General features: G+C 43.6%; 1 protein-coding gene across 6 annotated transcripts in view; it reads right to left on the bottom strand.

The window, feature by feature from the left end:
• Positions 1–22,434, bottom strand: part of ZNF674 (zinc finger protein 674) — a 49,138-nt gene that overhangs the window by 3,117 nt on the left and 23,587 nt on the right. For all 6 annotated transcript variants that reach the window (XM_044235360.1, XM_044235359.1, XM_044235357.1 and 3 more), the window contains 2 exons: positions 19,233–19,359; positions 18,836–18,931 (listed from right to left, as the gene is read on the bottom strand). In XM_044235360.1, coding sequence (XP_044091295.1) covers positions 18,836–18,931; positions 19,233–19,359 — 223 coding nt within the window. The remainder of the gene's footprint in view (positions 1–18,835; positions 18,932–19,232; positions 19,360–22,434) is intronic.

Consider the following 22,434-nt stretch of genomic DNA (forward strand, 5'->3'; position numbering starts at 1 on the left):
TTTGGTATGTGCCATGCAGAGTAACCAAGGGTGCTGAGTTTCTAATGGGCTTCTGTGTGCACACATGTTATTGCATTTTCTCTGCTGGGAGAAGTGTGCCCTGTGTGACCCTAGATGGGAGGGAGGGAGCACAAGGAATCCTGTACATGGATGCATTCAGATTCTGCTGGTGTCTTTTTCCCCTTGTGATCTAGTAGACTATCTTTACTACATTGCTGTAATAAAGCATAGCTGTAGATACAATGGTATGTGGAGTCCCAAGAGTCCTTCTCAAAAATTTCTAAATTTGGTAGTAGTCACGGGGATGCCTGAGTTGGGCAATATTTGAAGAGACAATGATTGATAGTTTTCTAGATGGAAGAAAGGTACATCCTACCACTGAATGTCCAGAGTCCTGAGTGTGGTAAATAAAAGGAAAATTGAATCTGGGCATAGTTTAGCGGAAAAACAAGAGTTTTAAGTCAGAAAGTAAGTATGGAAAGCTACCATGGAGACATTTCTTAAATCACCTATAGAGAAACAATGAGATCAACATTAGATTTCATCAGCAAGGAGCCAAAAGATTAAACAATGTATTCAAAGTCCTGAGAAAAGCTTGATGTCATCTTAGAACTCTATCCCCACATAAATTATCTCAAAGAAAGATGATAAAATAAAAGTGGTTTTGGACAAGAAAAGGTAGGGAACTTACCACACCACAAAGCCTGGCTAACAATAATGCTTGATACTTAAATTTTTCAGGAGGAAAATAACCAAAGGGAAAAAGTTGGGGAGGGGGTTAAAAATGCAATAAGGGCAGGAAAAAAGAGGTAAAGAGAGGGCACCTAGGTGGCTCAGTAGGTTGGGTATCCGACTCTTGATTTTGGCTTGGGTCACGGGGAGCCCCGTGTTGGGCTCTGTACTCAGCATGGAGTCTGCTTGGGATTTGCTCCCTCTCCCTCTGCCCCTACCCCTGCTTGCTCTCTAGCTCTCTCTAAAATAAAGTCTTCTAAAAAAAGAGGTAAAGAAAAAGCAGGATATGTAGAAAATACAAGAAATACTAACACAGTAATGGCACAATATATATTAACCCCATTCATTAAAGGGCAACCGTATTAAATTATACTTTTCTTTTTTAAAAATATTTTATTTATTTGCCAGAGAGAGACACAGCAAGAGAGAGAACACAAGCAGGGGGAGTGGGAGAGGGAGAAGCAGGCCTCCTGCTGAGCAGGGAGCCCGATGCGGGGCTTGATCCCAGAACCCTGAGATCATGATCTGAGCTGAAGGCAGATGCTTAATGACTAGAGCCACCCAGGCACCCCAAATTGTATTTTTCAAAATCAGCTTTATGTTTTCCAAAGACAATTAAAGCAAAATGAGAGAGAAATGTTGAAAATAAAATTATGGAAAGAGATGTACTGGTACTTAATAACCAAAACACAGGTGGTAAAACAATGCTTATGTTACATAAAACAGATCGACTTTGATGCCAAAAGCAAATAAGGACAGAATAGGAGTATATTTTAAAGCAATTTCGCTTAAATAGATGCAAAACTTTTTTTTAGAAGATTTTATTTGCAACACGGGGCTCAAACCTACAACCCTGAGATCGAGAGTCACACACTCCACTGACTGGGCCGGGCAGGTCCCCAAACTGATGAAGAACTCTTAAATATACAAGGCAAATTGATTCTATGGAGTAACATCCAGTAATGTTGAAAAGGTACATACCCTACTATGTATTCCACTTGTAGTTCTACCACAGAGGAAATTCTGCTGGTGTGAGCCAGGGTACATGTACAAGAATGGCAACAATTCTAAGGAACAACGAAGTTCTCAGTAATGGAGGTATGGACTGATGGACTGTAACAGTCAGATGGCGGAATGTTATACCAGAGTTAAAATGAATGAACTACATGTAATGTATCAGTATAGATAAGACTCAAAGGGCAATGCTGAATACAGAAAGAAAGTTTTAGAAAGAACCTTATAGTTCAAGTCCGCTAATCTGACTACAGATACAAATATATGTTCTGCAAGTATAAAAACTTCGATGAGAAGGATACTCACAATTCATAATACTGTTTGCCTGGGGAGTGAATAAGGGCAACAGGCCTCAGGAGAGGAAAAGAGGCCTTCACCTTTATTTGTAAACCTCTATTTCTACAGTTTAAAAAAAATACCACCACCAAGTATCAAAATATTGACATTTGCTAATTCTGGGAGGTAAGTACAAGGGTATTAGTTACGATGATGATTTTCTGTACTTTTCTGTAGTTTTTTTTTAAAAGATTTTATTTATTTATTTGAGAGAGAGAGACAGTGAGAGAGAGCACGAGCGAGGAGAAGGTCAGAGAGCGAAGCAGACTCCCCATGGAGCTGGGAGCCTGATGCGGGACTCGATCCCGGGACTCCAGGATCACGCCCTGAGCCGAAGGCAGTCGTCCAACCAACTGAGCCACCCAGGCGTCCCATGTACTTTTCTGTAGTTTTAAGAGAAATGCCCTAAGGCAGGACTTCTGGAAAGGCAGTGAGGATCTCAGTAAATCTCCCCCATGGAAATACTGGCAAAATAATCAATATCCATCCTTTGAAGACTTCGGAAATTGACCAAAAGCATACAACAAATTAAGAAGCATTTACTCAAAAAGAACCAGTGAACCTGGGTGAGAACAGCCAAATCTGTGGTGTTTCACCTGGCACTACTCACCTCTTCTCACCCAAGCCACTAGCTCTCCAGGTCTGACCCGTAAGTGGTGAAAACTGGTGGCCTCACAGCAGCCTGCGGGGCTGTCCTGTTCTGGATCTCCACCTAAGCCCCATCCGCACATCGGCTGTGCCATCTGACCTAACTTGAAGCTCAGCTCTAAGAAGGAAAGGACACGATATGGGAACGCAAAGCCACATGAAACGAAGAGCACCAGTAAAGGTAGCGGGCAAGTGAGGGCTCACACAGCAGTCCTGGCTCCTGGCTCAAGTCCAGGAATTCAGCTTTTGGAATGTTCCCTATATTGATGACTATTTTGCCTGCTTGGGGGCACCGGACACCTCTTGCTCTTCTGGGAGCCTAGATGCCTGACCATTAGAGGCTGATTTGAAGATGATGATTTTCTGACCCAAGGTGCCTGTTTTTACTGGGTTACCTTGGAATCTTCCACAAAGTGAAAAGGGCTTTAAAAAAAAACAAAAACAAAACAAAAAAACAGGCTTGCCACTTAGACCTGAAATGTAGCTGTCTAGCTCTTCAGCATCTTGGCTCTGCACTAGAAAGGAGCCTAAGCCTGTGGGGATTTATCTCTTACCCCAATGCCCAGCAATACTGGTGAAAAGGAACCCGTATCAGGGCACATGGAGAAATGTCAGAAGGCATGACATAAAGGGTGAAGGGAGAAGTGTACAGACAGAAAAAAAATTGATACCAGGTATCAACAATCAGAATATATTCAGAGCCCTAAAAGGAACACTGAAAATCAGAAGACAATGGTGCAATGCCTTCAAAAGTCTACAGGAAAGAAATGTCCATCCTAGAACTCTACCCCAAGCTCAGCTCTCCATCTAGGACAAGGATAACAAACATGTCTAGATATAAAAAAAAAAATCTCAAAAAATTTACCTCCCCTGGACCTATATTCTTTCTTAGCTAGGTACTGGAAGAATGCTCCAGTGACACGTGGAAGAAGTCATGGCATAAAGCAAATGGGGAAATCCAACAATGCAAAAAGTAGAGGAAATTCCCAGAATAATGGGGAGGGATGTGAGGACAGCAGCTGCCTGAGCAGGAGTAAGGAGAAGTCACCCAGAAGGGAGAGGGTCAAATGGCTCCGCACAAACTCGGGGGCGTGAACTGATGGAACACCTGCTAGCTGGGGAGCCACTCAGAGTCACTCTCGACAGCTGGATAAGGGAGTATTAGAGTTGAACTGGTGGTAAGGACATAGAGAAAGAAGCAAATGGAAGAAACAAAACAATTATTAACCAAAAGAAACAAAAAGTTATGCAGTAAAGCTAAATGAATCCTAGATTACTGCATGGCTCAACTGTGTCCAGTGTTTACATAGTCCTAATGCCATAAACAACAGTACTGTTGGAAACTGTATTTGTGGTATAATCGTACTGGGAATATTGGGGGAACCAAAAGTCTCTGTGTGCCAGTGTGTGTGTGAGTGGTAGGAGCAATGAGGTGAGCTAAGTCTCAATCTTCTGCAGCAGAAAATTCTGTATAATTATTTGAAGATACAGTAAATTATAGTGATACAAAAAAAAAAAACCAAACCACCACCTGCCTATCCTCCACTCATTAAAAAACAAATTATCATGGGGTGCCTGGTTGGCTCAGTCATTAGAACGTGTGACTCTTGAGCTCAGGGTCGTGAGTTCAAGCCCCATGAGTTGGGTGTGGAGCCTACTTAAACAACAAAAAACCCCAATTATTGTTACCTTTGAAGCTGATATGCCCACTGCATTTTCTTTCTTCTCAGGTAATCACTATTCTGAATTTTATGTTTATATGCCTTTGACTTTCCTTATAGTTTTATCACACTTATTTTATTCTTTAAACCTTGGCCATGATTTACTTTGACAAAATCAAATCTATTTTTCTTTTCATCAAGGGAATCCTGCCGTAAGTCAGTAAATTAGAAATCTCAAACAAAACATAATTGGCTAAAAAAATGACTAGAACTGGCAGAAGAGGTACAAAACATGAATAAATCAGCAATTATTTTAAAAATGGTTAAATATACTCTTTGATCAAAAGTCTTGCCCTAGGGGCGCCTGGGTGGCTCAGTGGTTTAGCCTCTGCCTTCCGCTCAGGTCATGATCCCGGGGTCCTGGGATCGAGCCCTGCATTGGGCTCTCTGCTCGGCGGGGAGCCTGCTTCCTTCTCTCTCTGCCTGTCTCTCTGCTTACTTGTAATCTCTATCTGTCAAATAAATAAATAAAATCTTAAAAAAAAAAGTCTTGCCCTAAAAAAGGGCATCCTATCTAGATATTTTTGTAGATGATATCACCTCACAAGAACAGGTATGTATCAGTCAATACAGTTTCAGGAAGTAGAAAAAGAAGGAAAAGTACCCAGTATGTTTTATGCAGCCCATATAACTGTGTATAGCAGAGTAAGAGGACAGCACAAGGAAAGGAACCCTAAGCTCCTTTTCCTTTCTAAACATTAATGCAAAACTTTTAAACATGAGGAGACCAAATTCAATGAATTAAAAAAAAATCCTTCACAACTAATTAGAGTTTAGCACAGGAATGCAAGAACAGTTCAATATCAGAAAATCTAGTAATATAATCCACCCCATTAACAGATCAAAGGAGAAAAAATTATCTTCTCAATAGATGTGGAAAAGAGGCATTTGAGAAAATACAACATCCATTCATGATTTTTTAAAAGATTTTATTTATTTATTTGAGAGAGAGGGAGAGCAAGCGATCACATGAGCAGGAGAGGAGCAGAGGGAGAGGGACAAGCAGACTCTGCACTGAGCACAGACCCCGATGTGAGCTTGATCTCATGACCTCGAGATCATGACCTGAGCTGAAATCAAGAGTCAGATGCTTAACCAACTGAGCCACCCAGGCATCCCTCACAATTTTTGAGAAAGTCTTAGCAAACTAGGAATATAAAAGAAGCTTTTGGTGAAAGGGAGCCTTCAAAATACCGAAGCAAATATACTTAAGGAGGAGTTGGAGAAGCTCTCTCATCTCTCTGTGCCTCAGTTTTCTCATCTATAAAATGAGGATCACAACTAGCCTAGTTAATAGAGTTAATCAGAGGACTAAGTATGTACGATGTATCCAGAACGCAGGAAGCATTCAGATACTGCCTATCATTATATTACTGTCACTGTCCCACTATTTTCATTAAAATCAGAAACAAATAAGGAATTCATTATCACTGCATCTATTAAACACTACACTATAGGCCCTGACTAACATAAGAAAAAGAAAGAAATGTGTAATTGTTTTTCTTAACTTTTAATTTAAATCACAGTTAACATGTAGTGTAGTATTAGTTTCAGGAGAATGTAGTGATTCATCACTTACATACAATACCCAGTGCTCATCCCAACAAATGCCCTCCTTAAACCCCATCAACCATCTAGCCCATCACCCCCTCACATCCCCTCCAGTAACCCTCAGTTTGTTCTCTATAGTTAAGAGTCTCTTATGGTTCGCCTTCCCCTCTTTTTCTTTCCCTTCCCCTGTGTTCATCTGTTTTGTTTCTTAAGTTCCATATATGAGTGAAATCATATGGTATCTGTCTTTCTCCGACTGACTCGTTTCACTTCGCATAATACACTCTAGCTCCATCCATGTCATTGCAAATGGCAATGATGGTTGAGTAGGATTCCATTGTGTGTATATATATATATATATATATATATATATACCGCCTTTTCTTTGTCCACTCATCAGTTGATGGGAAAATATATAATTGGAAAGGAAAGGACAAGATTGTTTTTATGAAGAGAAGTGTTTACACAGAAGACTCAAGGGAGGGTACCTGGGTGGCTCAATGGGTTAGGCCTCTGCCTTCAGCTCGGGTCATGATCTCAGGGTCCTGGGATTGAGTCCTGCATCAGGTTCTCCGCTCAGCAGGGAGCCTCCTTCCCCCCTCCTGCTCTCTGCCTGCCTCTCTGCCTACTTGTGATCTCTCTCTGTCAAATAAACAAATAAAATCTTTAAAAAAAAGACTCAAGAGAATCTAAAAACTATGATTATTAAGAAAAACATCTAGAAAGGTTTCTGTTCACAAGCTGAATGTATAAACATCACTAGCGTTCTCATGTACCAGTATTTACCAGTTAGAAACTGTCACAGGGAAAAAAAAGATCCCATTCACAATTGCTATAATAACTAAGAGATATCTAAAAAGATGTGCAAGCACTTCCTGAAGACAAATTCAAAACACTACTGAATGGCAGAAAAGAGAAGCTGAGTTAAGAATTCGCTGATGGGAAAATTCAATAGTGTCGAGATGCCAATCCTCAGCCCACTCCCAGCTCGTCTCTAAACACAGTGCAGTTGCATTAGGGATCCCAAACAGGGTTTCCCATAAACTTGAGAAACTAATCCTAAAATTCCTATATGGACGACCAATGAGTCAAAGGAGATAAGGGGGAGCATCCGACCAGCTACTACTAATATCAGTAACGTAAGAACGGTGGAGCAGCTGACGTTTATATCACATTCACTAAGTGCCAAGCAGTTTTCAGAGCTTCGCATTTTTTTTTAACTCATTAGAATAATGATAGTGGCAGAAGGACAAACAGACCAATGGAACAAAATAGAGAGCCCGGGCACAGACCCACGCCTCTGAGGAACTTGACCTCTGACTGAGGCATCACATACCATGGTAGAAAGAGTTCCATACGTGGCATGATACGAGTGGGTGTCCGTGTGGTGAAAAAAGGTGAACTCAGGGCTCCTTCCTCATGAATTACATAAAAACAAATTCCAGGCAGATTGTAAGAAAGTAAAAAAGCAAAATTTTCCAGTGTCAGAAGAATACTATGTGACAATATCTTTATGACCGCAACCAAAAAAAAAAATTATTTCAATTTACACAAAAAGCACCAACTAATGAAAAACTGATAAATCGGATTACATTATAATAAAAACTTCTCAAAAAATGCCATCAATAACCCAAACTAAGATACTGACTATACACAAAATTGGAATCTAGAATATATAAAGAAGTCATTCAAATCAATAAAAAAAGACAAACACCCCAACAAAAACACCAAGGATATGAAGAGCGAAGCCACAGAGAAGGAAATCCAAACAGTCAATGCCATTTAAATGATAAATACCTTTACTAGAATGGAAAATGGAAATTACAATAAGATACCAATTCACACTTAACAGATTACTAAAATGGAAAGAGTGTGTCCACACTACAATTTTATATATACAGCGGAAACACTGCCATCAGTGCAAAAAGTTCTACTGGGCGGCACTTGTCTAAATCACGCCCTGTCTGTACTAACAGTTCGGCCACAAAAAGTTACAGAGCTTTACATTTTAACATCTTTGCTTCCTGTTCCAAACCTCAAGTTGCAGACATTTCAGGAAGCCCTGTCTGCCCACCCAGCTGCAACCCATGCTCTTAGGGAATTGGTTTAACATGGTATTAAAACCCATGTAAAGCAACATGACTATAATTAATAATACTGTATCATGTATTTGAAAGCTGCTAAGAGAGTAAATCTTAAAAATTCTCATCACAAGAAAAAAAAAGCTCACTCTTTTTATTTCAAAGGCTGGTAATACAATTCTACCAAGCACTTCTCCAGTCCAGAGTCCCTTGCAGGACCTAACAGGAGCAGGTCAAAACCACTTCATGTCCCTCAGCACTAACATATACCTCAAGAGGTTAAGGTCAAAGAAGCTTCCGGGAGAGCTGTGGCAAAAACATAGCCTTTTCTCTCTCCAACATTACGGGTGGGAGGAGTATATCCATCTGACCCTGAGTCTAGTAAGGACTTCAAGTAGACAATGTGCTTGACACATGTTGGCTAGAGTTTGGGGGACACAGAGGACTTGGCACCTAGTGTGCTCCTAGAAAACCTATAAGTGTTGGTGGGCTCAGGCAGTCCGTGGCAGCAAAGAGGTTGCATCGGGGCTAAAGAGATCAAGGTGCTGGACATGTATGGATGGACACACAGACACAAACTACAGGGCTGATGTGGCCCCTTAGGATGTGAACAGGGCCGGGTTACTCTGGAAAGAGGACTTCCTGCTAGCATCAAGGTGACCTCAGCAAAGAGAGACTGGAGGTGTGCCATGGGGCTGGAGGTTTGCTAAACGGGGAGGAGATACGCTAAATGCCTTGCTGGAGTAGAGACACTGCCTCTAAGGAGAAAATTGCAATCAGGGCACTAGCCAAAGCATCTCCAGGAAACCACAAAAGTGCCAAGGACAGGAAGAAGAATTGGTCTTTGGAATGTGCTGTGTGCAGAGGGCCCCAATACCAGATTACATCTTTATCAGTCAGGTCAAACTATTTTTGTCCTTTGTACATCCTTCCTTCCACACTTGCTTCAGCCAGGGATCCAGGGAGCCAGAGATGGCCTAGTTGTGGAGTGGGGGATGAGGAGAAGGGAGAAGAGCTAGTGAGGAGAGTAAAGAAAGAAAAAGCTGAGCATGCTTCTTTTGCCACGAAAACTGCTCACCCAAAGCACTGGCTGGGGGAGAGATTTCCCTTCCAATGAAGTTCACAGTTTTCACTATTACATGTCATTGGACCTTTAAAACGAGAATGAGGCTACCAGGGACCCTCAGACATTAAAAGGAGAGTAAAAGAATATTATGAACACCTTTATGCTAAGAAATTTGACAACTTAGGTGAAACAGACAAACCCCTTGAAAGACACAAATGACCAAAGCTCATTCAGGAAGAAATAGTATGAATAAACCAATATCTGTTAAATAAATTGAAACTATAGTTTAAAGCCTTTCCACAAAGAAAACCCCAGGCCCAGATGACTTCACTGGGGAATTCTACTGAGCATTTAAGGAAGAAATAATACCAACTTCTATTCAAATTCTTCCGATGAACTGAAGAGGGAAGAAATCCTTCCCAGCTCATTCTATGACTTCGTTATCTTTTTTAAAAAAAAGATTTTATTTATTTATTTGTGAGAGAGAGAACAAGCAAGCATGAGAGGGGTAAGGTCAGAGGGAGAAGCAAAATCTTCCCCCGATGTGGGACTCGATCCTGGGACTCCAGGATCATGACCTGAGCTGAAGGTAATTGCTCAACCAACTGAGCCACCCAGGCACCCATGGCTTCATTATCTTGATTGTGGTAATGGATTCATGTGTGCACATGTCAAAACTGACCAGGTTGTACAACATAAAATGTGCAATTTCTTGTATACCACAGTAAAGGGGTGAAAACAGCTCAAGTAGTACTCGAGACAGTCAAAGGTTTCCCAATGCTTACATTAGAAAAGGAAGCATTCAAAGCAATGACCTAATTTTCTACCATATGAAACCAGGAAAGGAAAAAATTCAATTCAAACTAGCAGAAGGACAAAAATAACAAAGATAAAAGCAAGAAGGAATAAAACCAAGGTTTTCATTACTGGCCACAATGGAGGAGATCTACCACAGCCTCTCTCTCCTATTGATCCTTGCAGTGAATAACTCTGGACAAAATACATAGAGCAACTTCTTGAGGATTCTGAAAAAATAAACAATGCCGGCACTCTGAGGGGGAGTCAAAAGGTAGAGAAGCAGCTCATACAGTGGGTTTCCTTTTTGTCCCCCCTCATATTTTTGCAAGACTCTGTCCCCATGGCATATGAGCTCATCCAAGGGTTATATGTGCAGGGGTAAGGAAAGCCTTACACTAAATCTTTAAGAACTGAACTAAACTAAGATTTAAACAGCTCCAGGGAGGCCTGGGTGGCTCAGTTGGTTAAGCACCTGCCTTCAGCTCAGGTCATGATCCCAGGGTTTTGGGATCAAGTCCCACATTGGACTCCTTGCTTGGTGGGGAGCCTGTTTCTCCCTCTGCCTGCCGCTCCCCCTGCTCGTGCTCTCTCTCTCTGACAAATAAATGAGTAAAGTCTCTAAAAATAAAAATAATAAAAAATTATTATTATAATAAAACCCACAGCTCAAGTCTGAGAGTAACACTGGAGTGACAAATGTATGAGACAGACCCAACGCAGAACAGCAAAGTCTTTGATAATTGCACAAAGACTTAAATCACCACTCAAATCTCAAACTAACCCTTGAATGGTGCATACACAGGAAAGATCCAAACAAGCATGGCAAAATCTTTGAAAACTGAACTGAATGGAATTAACACCCACAGAAGGTGAGACAAAATTGGTGGTCTGAATCTAACCAGGTGTATTACGTAGTAAACAAAGGTTAAAAACAAAACCATCTCCATTATTCAAGATAGAATCCTTGAATAATCCTTAAAATTATTCAATGTAACAACCAACCAGCAAAGTCTGACCAATTATTAAGGGAAAACACAATCAACTGATGCCAATCCTGAGATCACTCAGGTACTAGAATTATCAAAGACATTTAAGCAACAATTACAACTAAGCTCTATGAGATAAAGGTAAATACACTTGAAATAAATGGATAAATAGAAATTCTCAAGATTACAGAAACTGTAAAGAAGAAATTGAAAATTTAGAACTAAAAGACACAATTATCTGAAATAAGAAAACCAACTCATGGGATGGACTTAGGAGAATGACAATGACAGAGGCAAGAGTCCATGAACTTGGAGTTAAGCTGACAAAGATGATCCAACCTGCTAACCAGCAGAACAGTGAGGAAAAAGACTGGCTCCCTGCTCAGCAGGAAGTCTGCGTGTCCCTCTTCCTCTGCAGACCCCATCCCCACTTGTGCTCTCTTTTTAGCGTTCTCACTCTCTCTCAAATAAATAAAATCTTAAAAAATACTTAAAAATAAAAAAAAAAATTTTTAAGTCTCCAAATTTGGAGAAAGACATAAATTTACAGATTCAAGAAGCTCAGCACAGGGGGTACCTGGGTGGCTCAATCGGTTGGGTGTCTGACTTTTGGTTTCAGCTTAGGTGATGATCTCTGGGTCATGGGATCCAGCTCTACACTGGGCCCTCTGCTCAGCCAGAGTCTGCTTGTCCCTCTCCCTTTGCTCCCTCTCTCTAATGAATAAATAAAATCTTACCAAAAGAAGAAGAAGAAGAAGAAGCTAAGCACCCCAGAAAAAATATAATCAAATTGCTGGAAAGGAAAGTTGAAAACAAAACAAAACCTTGAACTGCATATGAGGAAACAATGATCCAAATGACTGTGAAGTTATCATCAGAAACAATGGAGGCCAGAAGATAATGGAACATCTTTTTTTGTTGTTTTCAGAATATTTTTTAAGAGAGGGAAGGTGGGATAGGGCAGAGGGAGAGGGAGAATCTGAAGCAGGCTCCATGCCCAGCATAGAGTGCCATGTGGGGCTTGATCTCACAACCCCAAGATCATGACCTCAGCCGAAATCAAAAGTCAAGGACACTTAACTGAGCCATTGAGGCACACTGATAAAGGAACATCTTAAAAATACTATAGGTGAAGAAATGTCAACAGAATTCTATATCCAGCAAAAATATCCTTCAAGAATGAAGATAAAATTTAAAAATTCACACAGGGAAAGTGAAGAGATATTGTCACCAGTAGATCTGTTGTAAGAGGAATGATGGATCTTCAGAGTGAAGGGAAATAATATCAGAGGGAAGCACAGAACTTCAGGAATAAATAAAGAGCAGCAGAAAGCATGAAATATCTGCATAAGCATAACATTATTTTTCTCCTTTTGAAGTCTTTGAGATACGTACGGTAGTTGGAAGCAAAAATTATAACACTGTCTGGGGGGGTTAAAATGTATGTAGATATAATACATTTGAAAACTATAACGAAGAGGAGATAAGGTAAAGGGACCTATATTAAAACTTCCACATATTGTTTGAAATGTTAAAACATAAGCCTGAGTAGCCAGGAGGAACTGCACTGTGTGTGGTCCCGAAGGCTCCATTAACTCTAACCCTGGGGCAAGGACCATCTCCAAGCCTGGTGAGGGCAGCCTTCCTGCCCCCTCTGGACCCTCCTCCCCCAGGCTGCTTCCCAGGAGGAGGAGGCATGGCCCAGGCTCCTCTGAGTTGCTGGCTGCTGCTAAGCCTGCCAGAATCTGTTGCCATGGCAACCTGCTAGGTTACCAAGGCTCCTTAGTGGGACGTCCTTGGAGCAGCTGGTGACATTTGAATACAGACAGTGTGTTAGCTACCAGTACTATATCAGTGTGAAAGTTCCCAATTGTGGAAATCCTGGTTTTTAGAAAATATACAGTGATGTGTTATGGGTGAAGGGATATTGGACCTCCAGTCTTCAATGGTTCAGAAAAGTCTATTTAAATATATGCCTATAGATAACAGACAGACATGGGCACAGGACACAGCAAAGCAAACAGGGCAAAATGCAACCCGCTGGTGAATCTGGGCAAAATCAACAGGAGTCTTTGGTATTGATTTTGAACTTTTCTGTAAATTTTAAACTATATCAAAACTGAAAGTTATAAAAACAACAAAGCTAACTAAAATACAAGTCTAAGCAGACTATAAAAGGTTAACTATGTATCTTAATCCTTAGAGCAACTATTGAACTAAAACAATGAGATACTGACAAAAAGTAAATGTATTAAAAAGAGAATAAATTACAAGTGTACATCCCATACAAAACTACAATATCACTGAGATAGATTTTAAAAGACCTAAATAAATAGATACATCATGTTCATAAATTGGAAGGCTCAATATTGTTAGCATTTCAATGATCCAGATTCATTGCAATCCCAAACAAAATCCCCGGAGGTTATTATGCAGGAACTGACAAGCTGATTCTAAAATTTATATGAAACTCTTTAAGGATCTAAAATAGCCAAAATGTTATGAAAAGGAAGAACAAAGCTGGAAGAGTCACACCAGCTGATCTGAACATTTAACATAAAGCTGCAGTAATTAAGAAGTGTAAAAAAAAAAAAAGAAGTGTGGTACAGACCAACACATATGTGTTCAACTGTTTTCAACAAGTGGACCAAGGTAAACCGATAGAGGAAATACAGTATTTTCAAAAATGCTGCTGGAGCAATTGAATATGTTTAGGCAAAAAGAAAGAACACTGATCTTTACCTCTCATCAGGTAAAACATACTTCTCTCATTATGTCCATTGGCCTAAATATAAGAGCTAAAATTGTAAATCTTCTGATTTAAATCACATGAGAAACTCTGTTACCATGGATTAGAATGAGAATTGTTTAACAGGGCACAAAAGGCATGGATCATAAAAGCAAAGCTTGACAAACTGGGCATTATCAAAATAAAGCATGTCTTTTTTTGAAAGATCATATTAAGATAAAAACAAGCCACAGCCTGGGAGCAAATGCACAGAAAACACATAGGTGCTAAAGGACCTGCAGGCAGAATATATAAAGAACTCGGAACCATTTGATAGTAACAAAAATGGCAAAATGTTACCACAGACAGTTCACCCAAGACATAGAGATGGGAAATAAGCACTGGAAAAGATGATGAACATTAGTTAGAAAGACTAACAGTATTCATAACACCAAGTGCTAGCAACGATGCAAAACACCTAGAACTCTCGCACTGTTGATGCTCGATATGAATGGTATAGCCACGCTGGGAAATGGTGTGGTGAGGTCCTGTGAGGCGAAACATATGTTCACTATATGACTGAGTAATCCCAGTCTGGGTATTTACCCAAGAAGATAAATACGTGTCCATACAAACATCTGGACATGAAATTTCATACCAGTTTCTTTCATAATAATGAAAAATTCAAAAAATTCAAATATGCATGAACTGCTTAGTGAATAAACAAATACAACGTAATTTACCTTTGAAAAGGAACAAAATGCTAATATATCTTAAACATGGATGAACCTAAAAAAGCATCAAGTAAAAGAAGCAAGACACATGAAGTTTTTTTTACTATAAAATGCATTTATACAGTAGTGTAGAAAGAATAAAACTAGAAGAATAGAAACGAGAAGAATCCAAACCCAAATCCCAGATATGGGAGTGAGAAAGAATTTTTAATTACAAAGGGGCACAAGGTGATGCTTTAAGGGAATGAAGAGGTCCAATATGTTGATGGTGTTGGTGGTTACATGACTAAATCTTTGTCAAATCTACAGAACTATACACCTAACAAAGGTGAAGTTTAGGATATATAAATCACACCTCAATAAACCTCACTTAAAAAAAGAACAGTCATTATCTGCATAAATACATAAGGAAAATATGTGAAAGATATGTATATTAAAACATTATTGTATATAAACAAATACCATATGCTGCTATTTATGAATTTCCTTTTATTAAAATATCTATTAAGCATTAAGACTAAACAACATAAAAAACTTGTGACCTCTAGTTAATGATTTACCTGTGGAAGTATTTAGGGGTGAAGTGTACCGATCTCTGAAACTTACTATGAAAGTCGTCACAAAAAGAAAGGACTGATGAAAGCACAGAGGAATTAGTACTTAGAAGACAAAGCAAATATAGCAAAATGGTCACTGTAGAATCTAGGGGAAATTCTGTGGGTGTTCAAGCTATAATTCTTTCAGTTGTCCGCTGTAAACATTTTTGTAATAGAGTGTTGGGGGGAAAGCCTAGATAAAGAATAGCAAAGTAAGGGGCCCGTGGGAGACTCAGTCATTAAGTGTCTGTCTTTGGCTCAGGTCACGATCCCAGGGTCCTGGGATCAAGCCCTGCATCTGGCTACCTGCTCTGTGGGAAGCCTGCTTCTCCCTCTCCCACTCCCCTGCTTGTGCTCCCTCTCTCGCTGTGTCTTTCTCTGTCAAGTAAATAAATAAATAAAATCTTTAAAAAAATAGCAAAGTAAACCCAAAATATGTAGAAAAAAAGAAATAAAGGTAAAAGGAGAACTGAGCAAAAGAGAAAACAGAAGACAGGGAAAATTCAGAAAGGCAAAGACTTTTCTGTGAAAAGCTCAACAACATTTTTGATGGACTTCAGACTTCACAGCACATGTGAAGTACTGTGAATCTCACTACATGGGTTTAGACAAATCGGATTACTACAGTGAGGCCACTCCTGGGACTAACTCTTCCTAGAAGATTTTTTATTTCAGAAGAACCAGAGAATTTTTAAAAAGATGTATTGAGAGAAAGAGAGCGGGAGAGACAGAGAGACAGAGAGACGGAGAGGGAGCAGAGGGTAGGGCTGAGGGAGACGAGCAGACTCCCCGCTGCGTGGAGAGCCCAATGCAGGGCTCGAGCCCTGGACACCCAGATCCCCACCTGAGCCAAAATCAAGAGTCACACACCCAACCAGCTGAGCCACTCAAATGTCCCATCAGAACAACCAGAGAATTCCTGGGACCTGCCAGAAATTTCTTCCAGGACCCAGGGGAATAGGCAGTCTGAGGTAGCTTAAATTCTGGAGGAACGAGAGAAGAGAAAAAGCTTTCCTGTAGTGAGTCCCCCTGCTCCCATCGTCTCATCCCACCTGACCCCATGCTCCTGGGTGAGGCCTGGTTGTGTCTCCTGAGCCTCTGAACCCTTCCCAGGAGATATTTAAACCAGTGCATCCTACATGGCCATGGGCATCAGACTATCTGCAGTGTGACTCACAGTGCACAGAACCAGAACCACCCCAGGCTTTCTGGAACAATTACCACAGGATGGGGCCTAACCGTGAGGATCCTGAGAGGTTCACAGGTCACTACATGAATGCCTTGAGTTAACAAAGACGGTGGTAAGACCTATTTTACCATCAGCAACAATAGAAACAGTGGTAACATCTCCGGAAAGCTCCTGGGGGCCAGGCACCCTTTTTTGGTGCTTTACTTCATCCCCTCATTAAATTCTGGCAATCTCACAAGTTCTAGCATGAGCCCCATTCTATAAACTGGCAAAGGGGCTCTGAGACGAGTGTGCAGAGGGACAGCTAGCAAGTGAAGATGCCAGAAATGCAATCTGGGCTGTGGCTCCAAAGCCAGAGCTAGTGACCGCCAGCTGTGGATGAATGCTGAACCTCCGTGCTCCGCCCTCCTCCAGAAGGGAAGATTATCTATCGAATGTCCTACCAGAGCCTCGTAGGTAAGATGCAGGCGTTCTCTCTAGGGTTTTGTGTTCTAGGCAGAGAATAAGTCACAGACACTTAGGTAGGTTTAAAAACAGTTACCAGGGGCACCTGGGTGGCTTGGTCATTAAGTGTCTGCCTTCAGCTCAGGTCATGATCCTGGGGTCCTGGGATGGAGCCCCGTGTCGGGTTCTCTGCCAAGCAGGAAGCCTGCTTCTCCCTCTCCCACTCCCCCTGCTTGTGTTTCCTCCCTCGCTGTGTCTCTCTCTGTCAAATAAATGGCTCAGTCGTTGGGCATCTGCCTTCGGTTCAGGTCATGACCCTGGCGACCTAGGATTGGGCCCTGCGTCGGGTCCGATGAGAAGCCTGCTTCTCTGTCTCCCACTTCCCCTGCTTGTGTGCCCTCTCTCGCTGTCTCTCTCTGTCAAATAAATAAATAAAATCTTTTTTAAAGGATTTTATTTATTCATTCATTTGTCAGAGAGAGAGAGCACACAAGCAGGCAGAGGGGCAGGCAGAGGCAGAGAGAAAAGCAGGCTCCCCGCTGAGCAAGGAGCCCAATGCGGGACTCAATCCCAGAACCCTGGGGTCATGACCTGAGCCAAAGGCAGCGGCTTAACTGACTGAGCCACCCAGGCGTCCCAAATAAAATCTTTTAAAAACAATAAGAAACAATTAAAAAATTTAAAGTTACCAAATGGAATGCAGAAATAGAAGCTTAGCTCTGTTACTTCCACATTAATGTAACCAACAGAGAAACTACAAATACTTAACAAGCCTTGTGAAGAGCTGAGGAGAAGGCCAAGGTGTACTTGAGATAAATCCTGACTTTTCATAGAGGGAGTTAACTAGCAATCTCCAGAAATGTAGGTGTGAAGGGATTCCCGGGACCTAGGAGGTAGCCATCCACAGAATGACAAAGAGAAACCCCGAGAAGAGGCAGAACTTGGAGGTGGGGTTGGGAATGTGCTGACAGGACACCGAACGCGGGGACAGCTCCTTCCGACATGTGCGGTTACTGGACTCAATGACTGTGCCTCTGACTTGGCGCTTCCTCCTTCCAGGCCACCACTGAACTGAGAAGGAGACTCAGTCACTTCGATTCCTGAAAACCCTGGAGGTAGGAAAAGGCAGGCCACAAGCAGAGCAGCAATGCTGACAAATCTGAACAAGGCAGCGGATATGGGGTTGAGGGAGCATGAAGAGGACACTGTTCCCCCAAACAATCATGGGAGAGGCCGGTGCAGGCAAGCCCAGGTAATCCCCAAGAGAAATAGGGTACATGGTCCAGTGAAGGCGGGCTCTAAGGAAGCCCTCCAGGATGGGCGCCCAGAGTGGCTGTCATAATGATGCCAGGAGATGAGGAGGACAGGCGTGTGAGGGTGTGTGGATCCCCACAAGGGGCCCAGAGCCAAACCAACCAAACCCACGAATGAGGAACGAGTTGCAGTGCCCAGGACGGAGGCAGTGCTTGCTGGAGCAGGCCGCCTGGGAGGAATGTTCTCTCTGGATCCCTTGTGTTCTGAGTAAGGACAGAGATGACATGGAAGACAGAGCAGGTGGGTGGGAGGGAGGCGGTGTGGTAAGAGCAGGAAGCTGACGACAGGTGGAGTGGAGCTACAATTACAAGAGATGGAGGGACTGAGAAGCGGGGACTCGATCCCATGAAGGTTGATGCTGTGGAGCACAACAGGAGCGCAGAGAGAGCATGGGGGCTGCCCGGCCCGGCCAAGCTGGAGGCTGCCAGCAAAGCTTTTGGTCCCCACCAGCTCCAGCAAGCCAGGCAAGATGACTTCCCGAGGCTGAAGAGGAACCCCAGCGTCAGCTGTAAAGGGCCCACAGGATGGCACATAAAGAGGACGTGTCACACTGACAGCACATCTCTTCTGAGGAAAGGGCAAATGCCCAAGGAAGGAAAACACCCTCAAGGCTTCCAGAAAGAAGAGGGAGCAGGAAAGGAACACCAGGATTTGGAAATGGGATCTGAACAGCAGTGGTGGCCGCGCAGTTGGAACCCCAAGAAGGACAAGGGGGCTGCAGAAGGGTCCTGGGCGGGGGCATCATGTGGATACCATGGTGGCCGGTTTCTGTGAACCCAAGTCATGTCCCCGAGCCTAGGGGCTTTGAGAAGCACTCCCAGGCCTGCCCCTGACACCCAGCTCCTGCTGACCTTCTAGGTCCCCAGCCCTGGCCCAACGGGCCCTGTGCGTGCTTACCTGGATGGTTCCGGGCTGGTGGCTCTCCCTCTGCCCCCATGGCCTCTTCTACTTGTCTCGGTCTCAATACCTCATCTGGTTTGGTAATAAGGTATCCTGAAGAAGGAAAAGGACACAGGACGTCATTAGTAATGCCGGAGGTGTTCCGGAACCAAGAGCCAGCCTTGCCAACCGAGACAGTCTGGCCTTGGTGCGGCCCCATGAGGACAGCTCTGTGCCCCTCAGTGCAGAACATTCGCCAAGAGGACGAGAGCAAGACACCCCGGGTGGGACTGTAACTTCCTAGTGGTGAACCCGAGGCCCTGGCTCATTCTGGGCTTCAGAGGCCCCAGAGCAGGTAGCAGCTGAGGGGAGCTGAATGTGTGTGTCCCGGTCACCCTGCACAGCCATCCCTCACCCACGGACACCAGGTGGCTGTAGTTCTCCAGTGTGACATCTCTGTAGAGGTTCCTCTGAGCGGAGTCCAGTTGCTGCCACTCCTCCAGGGTAAAGTCCACGAATACGTCCCTGAAGGTCAAGGATTCCTGCAACGGCACATTCTGTATGAGCCCGGAGTGCTGGGCTCGGGGAGCGGGACACTGTGTCCCATCCACAGTCTTCCACACATGGCAGAGATTCAATCCGGCGCCCACCCTAGGAGACCCCAGACAGTGGAAGACAGACTGGCTTACCGCAGATGGAAGGTCACTTGCCCAGGGTCAAAAAGCAAGGAAAGAGGGATGAAAATGCATGTGTTCTGCATTCTACATCCACGTTTCTCAACACGACACTGCACTGCCTTTCTCGACACAACTGTTCCCTGCTGTTCCCTGCCCAATTTGAGACCATGTAGTGTAGGGAATGCTTCTGTCACCTACATTATTTTAAACTTTATAAAGAAACAGAAAAGGTGGTAAAGATATCTTCCTCCAGAAATGCAATCTCAGCTCACTGACTGAACACCAACCAAGCCGCTAAGTCTGGAGGATATCGAGATTGATAAAAAGAGACACCCTTTCTGAACTGAAGGCGTGTCCGTCTGGTAGAGAAATACCAAGTTTAGAAATGCACACAGGAAAAGGACAGAGGGCAGGAGGGCTGGCTACCTGTCCTCTAAGGGCAACGGGAGAGGCAGTATAGGGAAAAGAGAATAGAAAGAAGTCAGTTTTGCTCAGGGCAGGCAGAGAAGGCCTTGCAGAGGACAGAGAGCTAGGACAACAGTTATAAACACAGCTCTTTGGTCAGGACTGTGAGGAGACAGAAAATATATCCTAGTCTTGGCTCTAGGTCCCTGTTGCAGAGCCCCCAAACCCTTACAAGTCCCCACATGAGAAGAATACAAGGAGCATCTCATGCTCTTATGAGGAGACTAGAGGTGCACGGCAGGGGCTCGGGACCAGAAAGGCCAAGACATGACTAGAAGCTCTGGATTTTCAGCCCCACCACCTTCTCCAGAGATGGAAGAGGGGCTGGAAATGGAGTTGACAACCGATCACTGTTGTGTTATGAAGCTGCCATAAAATCCCCAGAGCATGGGTTTCGGGGAGCCTCCAAGTGCGGGAACGCATCCACATCTTGGGAGGACGATGCTTGCCGAGTCCACACGGACAGAAGCTCTTGTGCTCAGGGTCCTCCCAGACCCTACCCTACGTGTATGTTCATCTGGCTGTTCATGTGTATCCTTCCTCATATCCTTTAATAAACCAGAAGTGTAAGTCAGCATGTCCCCGAGACGCTCTAGCAAACAGTCGAATCCAAGGAGGGGGCCACCGGACCTCTGACCTATGGCCAGTGGGTCAAAAGCCTGCAACTGGGGGCTGGCATCTGCCAGGAGGTGTGGGGGGCGGCAGTCTGGTAGGATGGAACCCTTAACCAGCAGGATCCGATGCTATCTCCGAGGACACAGTATTCCAACTGAGTTATGGGTAGGATACCCAGCAGGTGTGGCAGAGTGTCTGGTGTGGGGGAACCTTCCAGATATCAGTGACCAGAAGTGTCAGAGATAAAGTGTTCTATGTGAGACCAGAGGAGACATGCTGGAGAAAGACACAGTAGAGAAGGGCTGGGCTGTTTCCATATAGAAGAAGGCCACACAGTCACCCGACCGCTAATTGTGGCTAATCAGCCTGAGAGGTAACCGGAAGCAGGAGGGTGGGAGTCTGCATGGGCAGCAGATGGAGGTGAAAAAGGAAAGGTCTGTGTTTGGTCTTGGCAGCACCAAACAAATGCTCACTTTTAGGAGGGCCTGTTGTCCTATCAGAGAGAGAGCAAGACCCCCCCTGCTGACACCCTGACACCCTGCCTGTTCCCCCTGCACTGACTGGTCTTCAGTCCGGGTGGCCCGGGTGGCACCCATGGGGCCCCAACAGGCCACATGGGGCAGCCGGTTTCCCAGCGCTGCCGATGGAGACGAGCCAGGACACGCCTTGTGTGGCAGGACAGTGACAGGCAGGTGTCGCCAGCAGGAGGAGTACTCAGAGCGGCCTACCCCTCCTGTCACCTTCCCAGGGGACAGCGCAGGTGTCAGGGACCATGACCACACTGGTGAGCAGAGGGGAACCACTGGCTCAGAGGCCCTCAGCTGTCAAAATTCACGATGCACAGAGCCTCTGACCTAGAAGCCTCACCCCCAGAAAGCTATCCTGCAGAGGAGACCCGCTCACAAGGAACCAACAGAACCATACACGGCTAAGTATCACTGCATCCTTGATGATATCAAAAGACCAGAACATCCTCAATGTACACCCTTGGCAGAAAGCAAATATATAATATGGTAGTTCCAGCCAGTGGAATGTCATAGAGTCGTTAGTGCCAATGGCATACCACCCAGGGGTGATAAAGCCCTTCAGGGTACAGCTAGAATACCTGCAAGGTCTGTAGAAACTCTTCGTTGTCACCACAAGGGGCAAGGGGTGGGGATATTGGCATCAGGGGAGTCCATGGCAGGGTCAGTTAGATATCCTCCAACGCACACAACCGCCCTCCACAACACAGTACTGCCTGGCCCCAAATGTCAAGCGTGCCCAGATGGGAAAAAGAGTTGTTCAGACACACAGTGAAATACAATGATTGTGGAAAAGTCCAGAATGTGTCGTACTATACAAAGAAGGAAGAGATCCAAAGTAAATGGTACTCTTACGTGGAAAGAGATGTACACACCTGATCTCTCCAAGATCATATGAAACAAGGAAGGAGATGGGGCATGGGGTGACAGGGAGAATTCATTTTCACCTTTTGTTAAACAAGCTTTTAATGTTTTACCATATACACCAATCATCTTTCAGAATGCTCAGTTCAATGTATTAACCCTGTATTCAGAGTATGTGTTTAGGATCTTGATCTTTAGGGTCTCAAGTCAATCAGGTGTATCATTTATTTTCTGTAGCCTCTTTATCAAATCCAAGGTTAAAGGGCTCCATAAAACCAACTAGTTTCCTTTTCAACTTTCAACAGCCCGGGAAAGCTGAACACAGAAATGATCTGGTCTTTAACATTTTGCGACAGTCGTAATTAGTCTAGGATCTGGAATAGCCAATTCAAGTGTGAATACCTTTGACCCCCAAATCCAACTTCCCGATATAGCCTCCATAAACACCTGCACTACTGAACATACACATAAC

Source organism: Neovison vison, chromosome X, assembly GCF_020171115.1.
Source record: "Neovison vison isolate M4711 chromosome X, ASM_NN_V1, whole genome shotgun sequence".
Lineage (NCBI taxonomy): Eukaryota > Metazoa > Chordata > Mammalia > Carnivora > Mustelidae > Neogale > Neogale vison.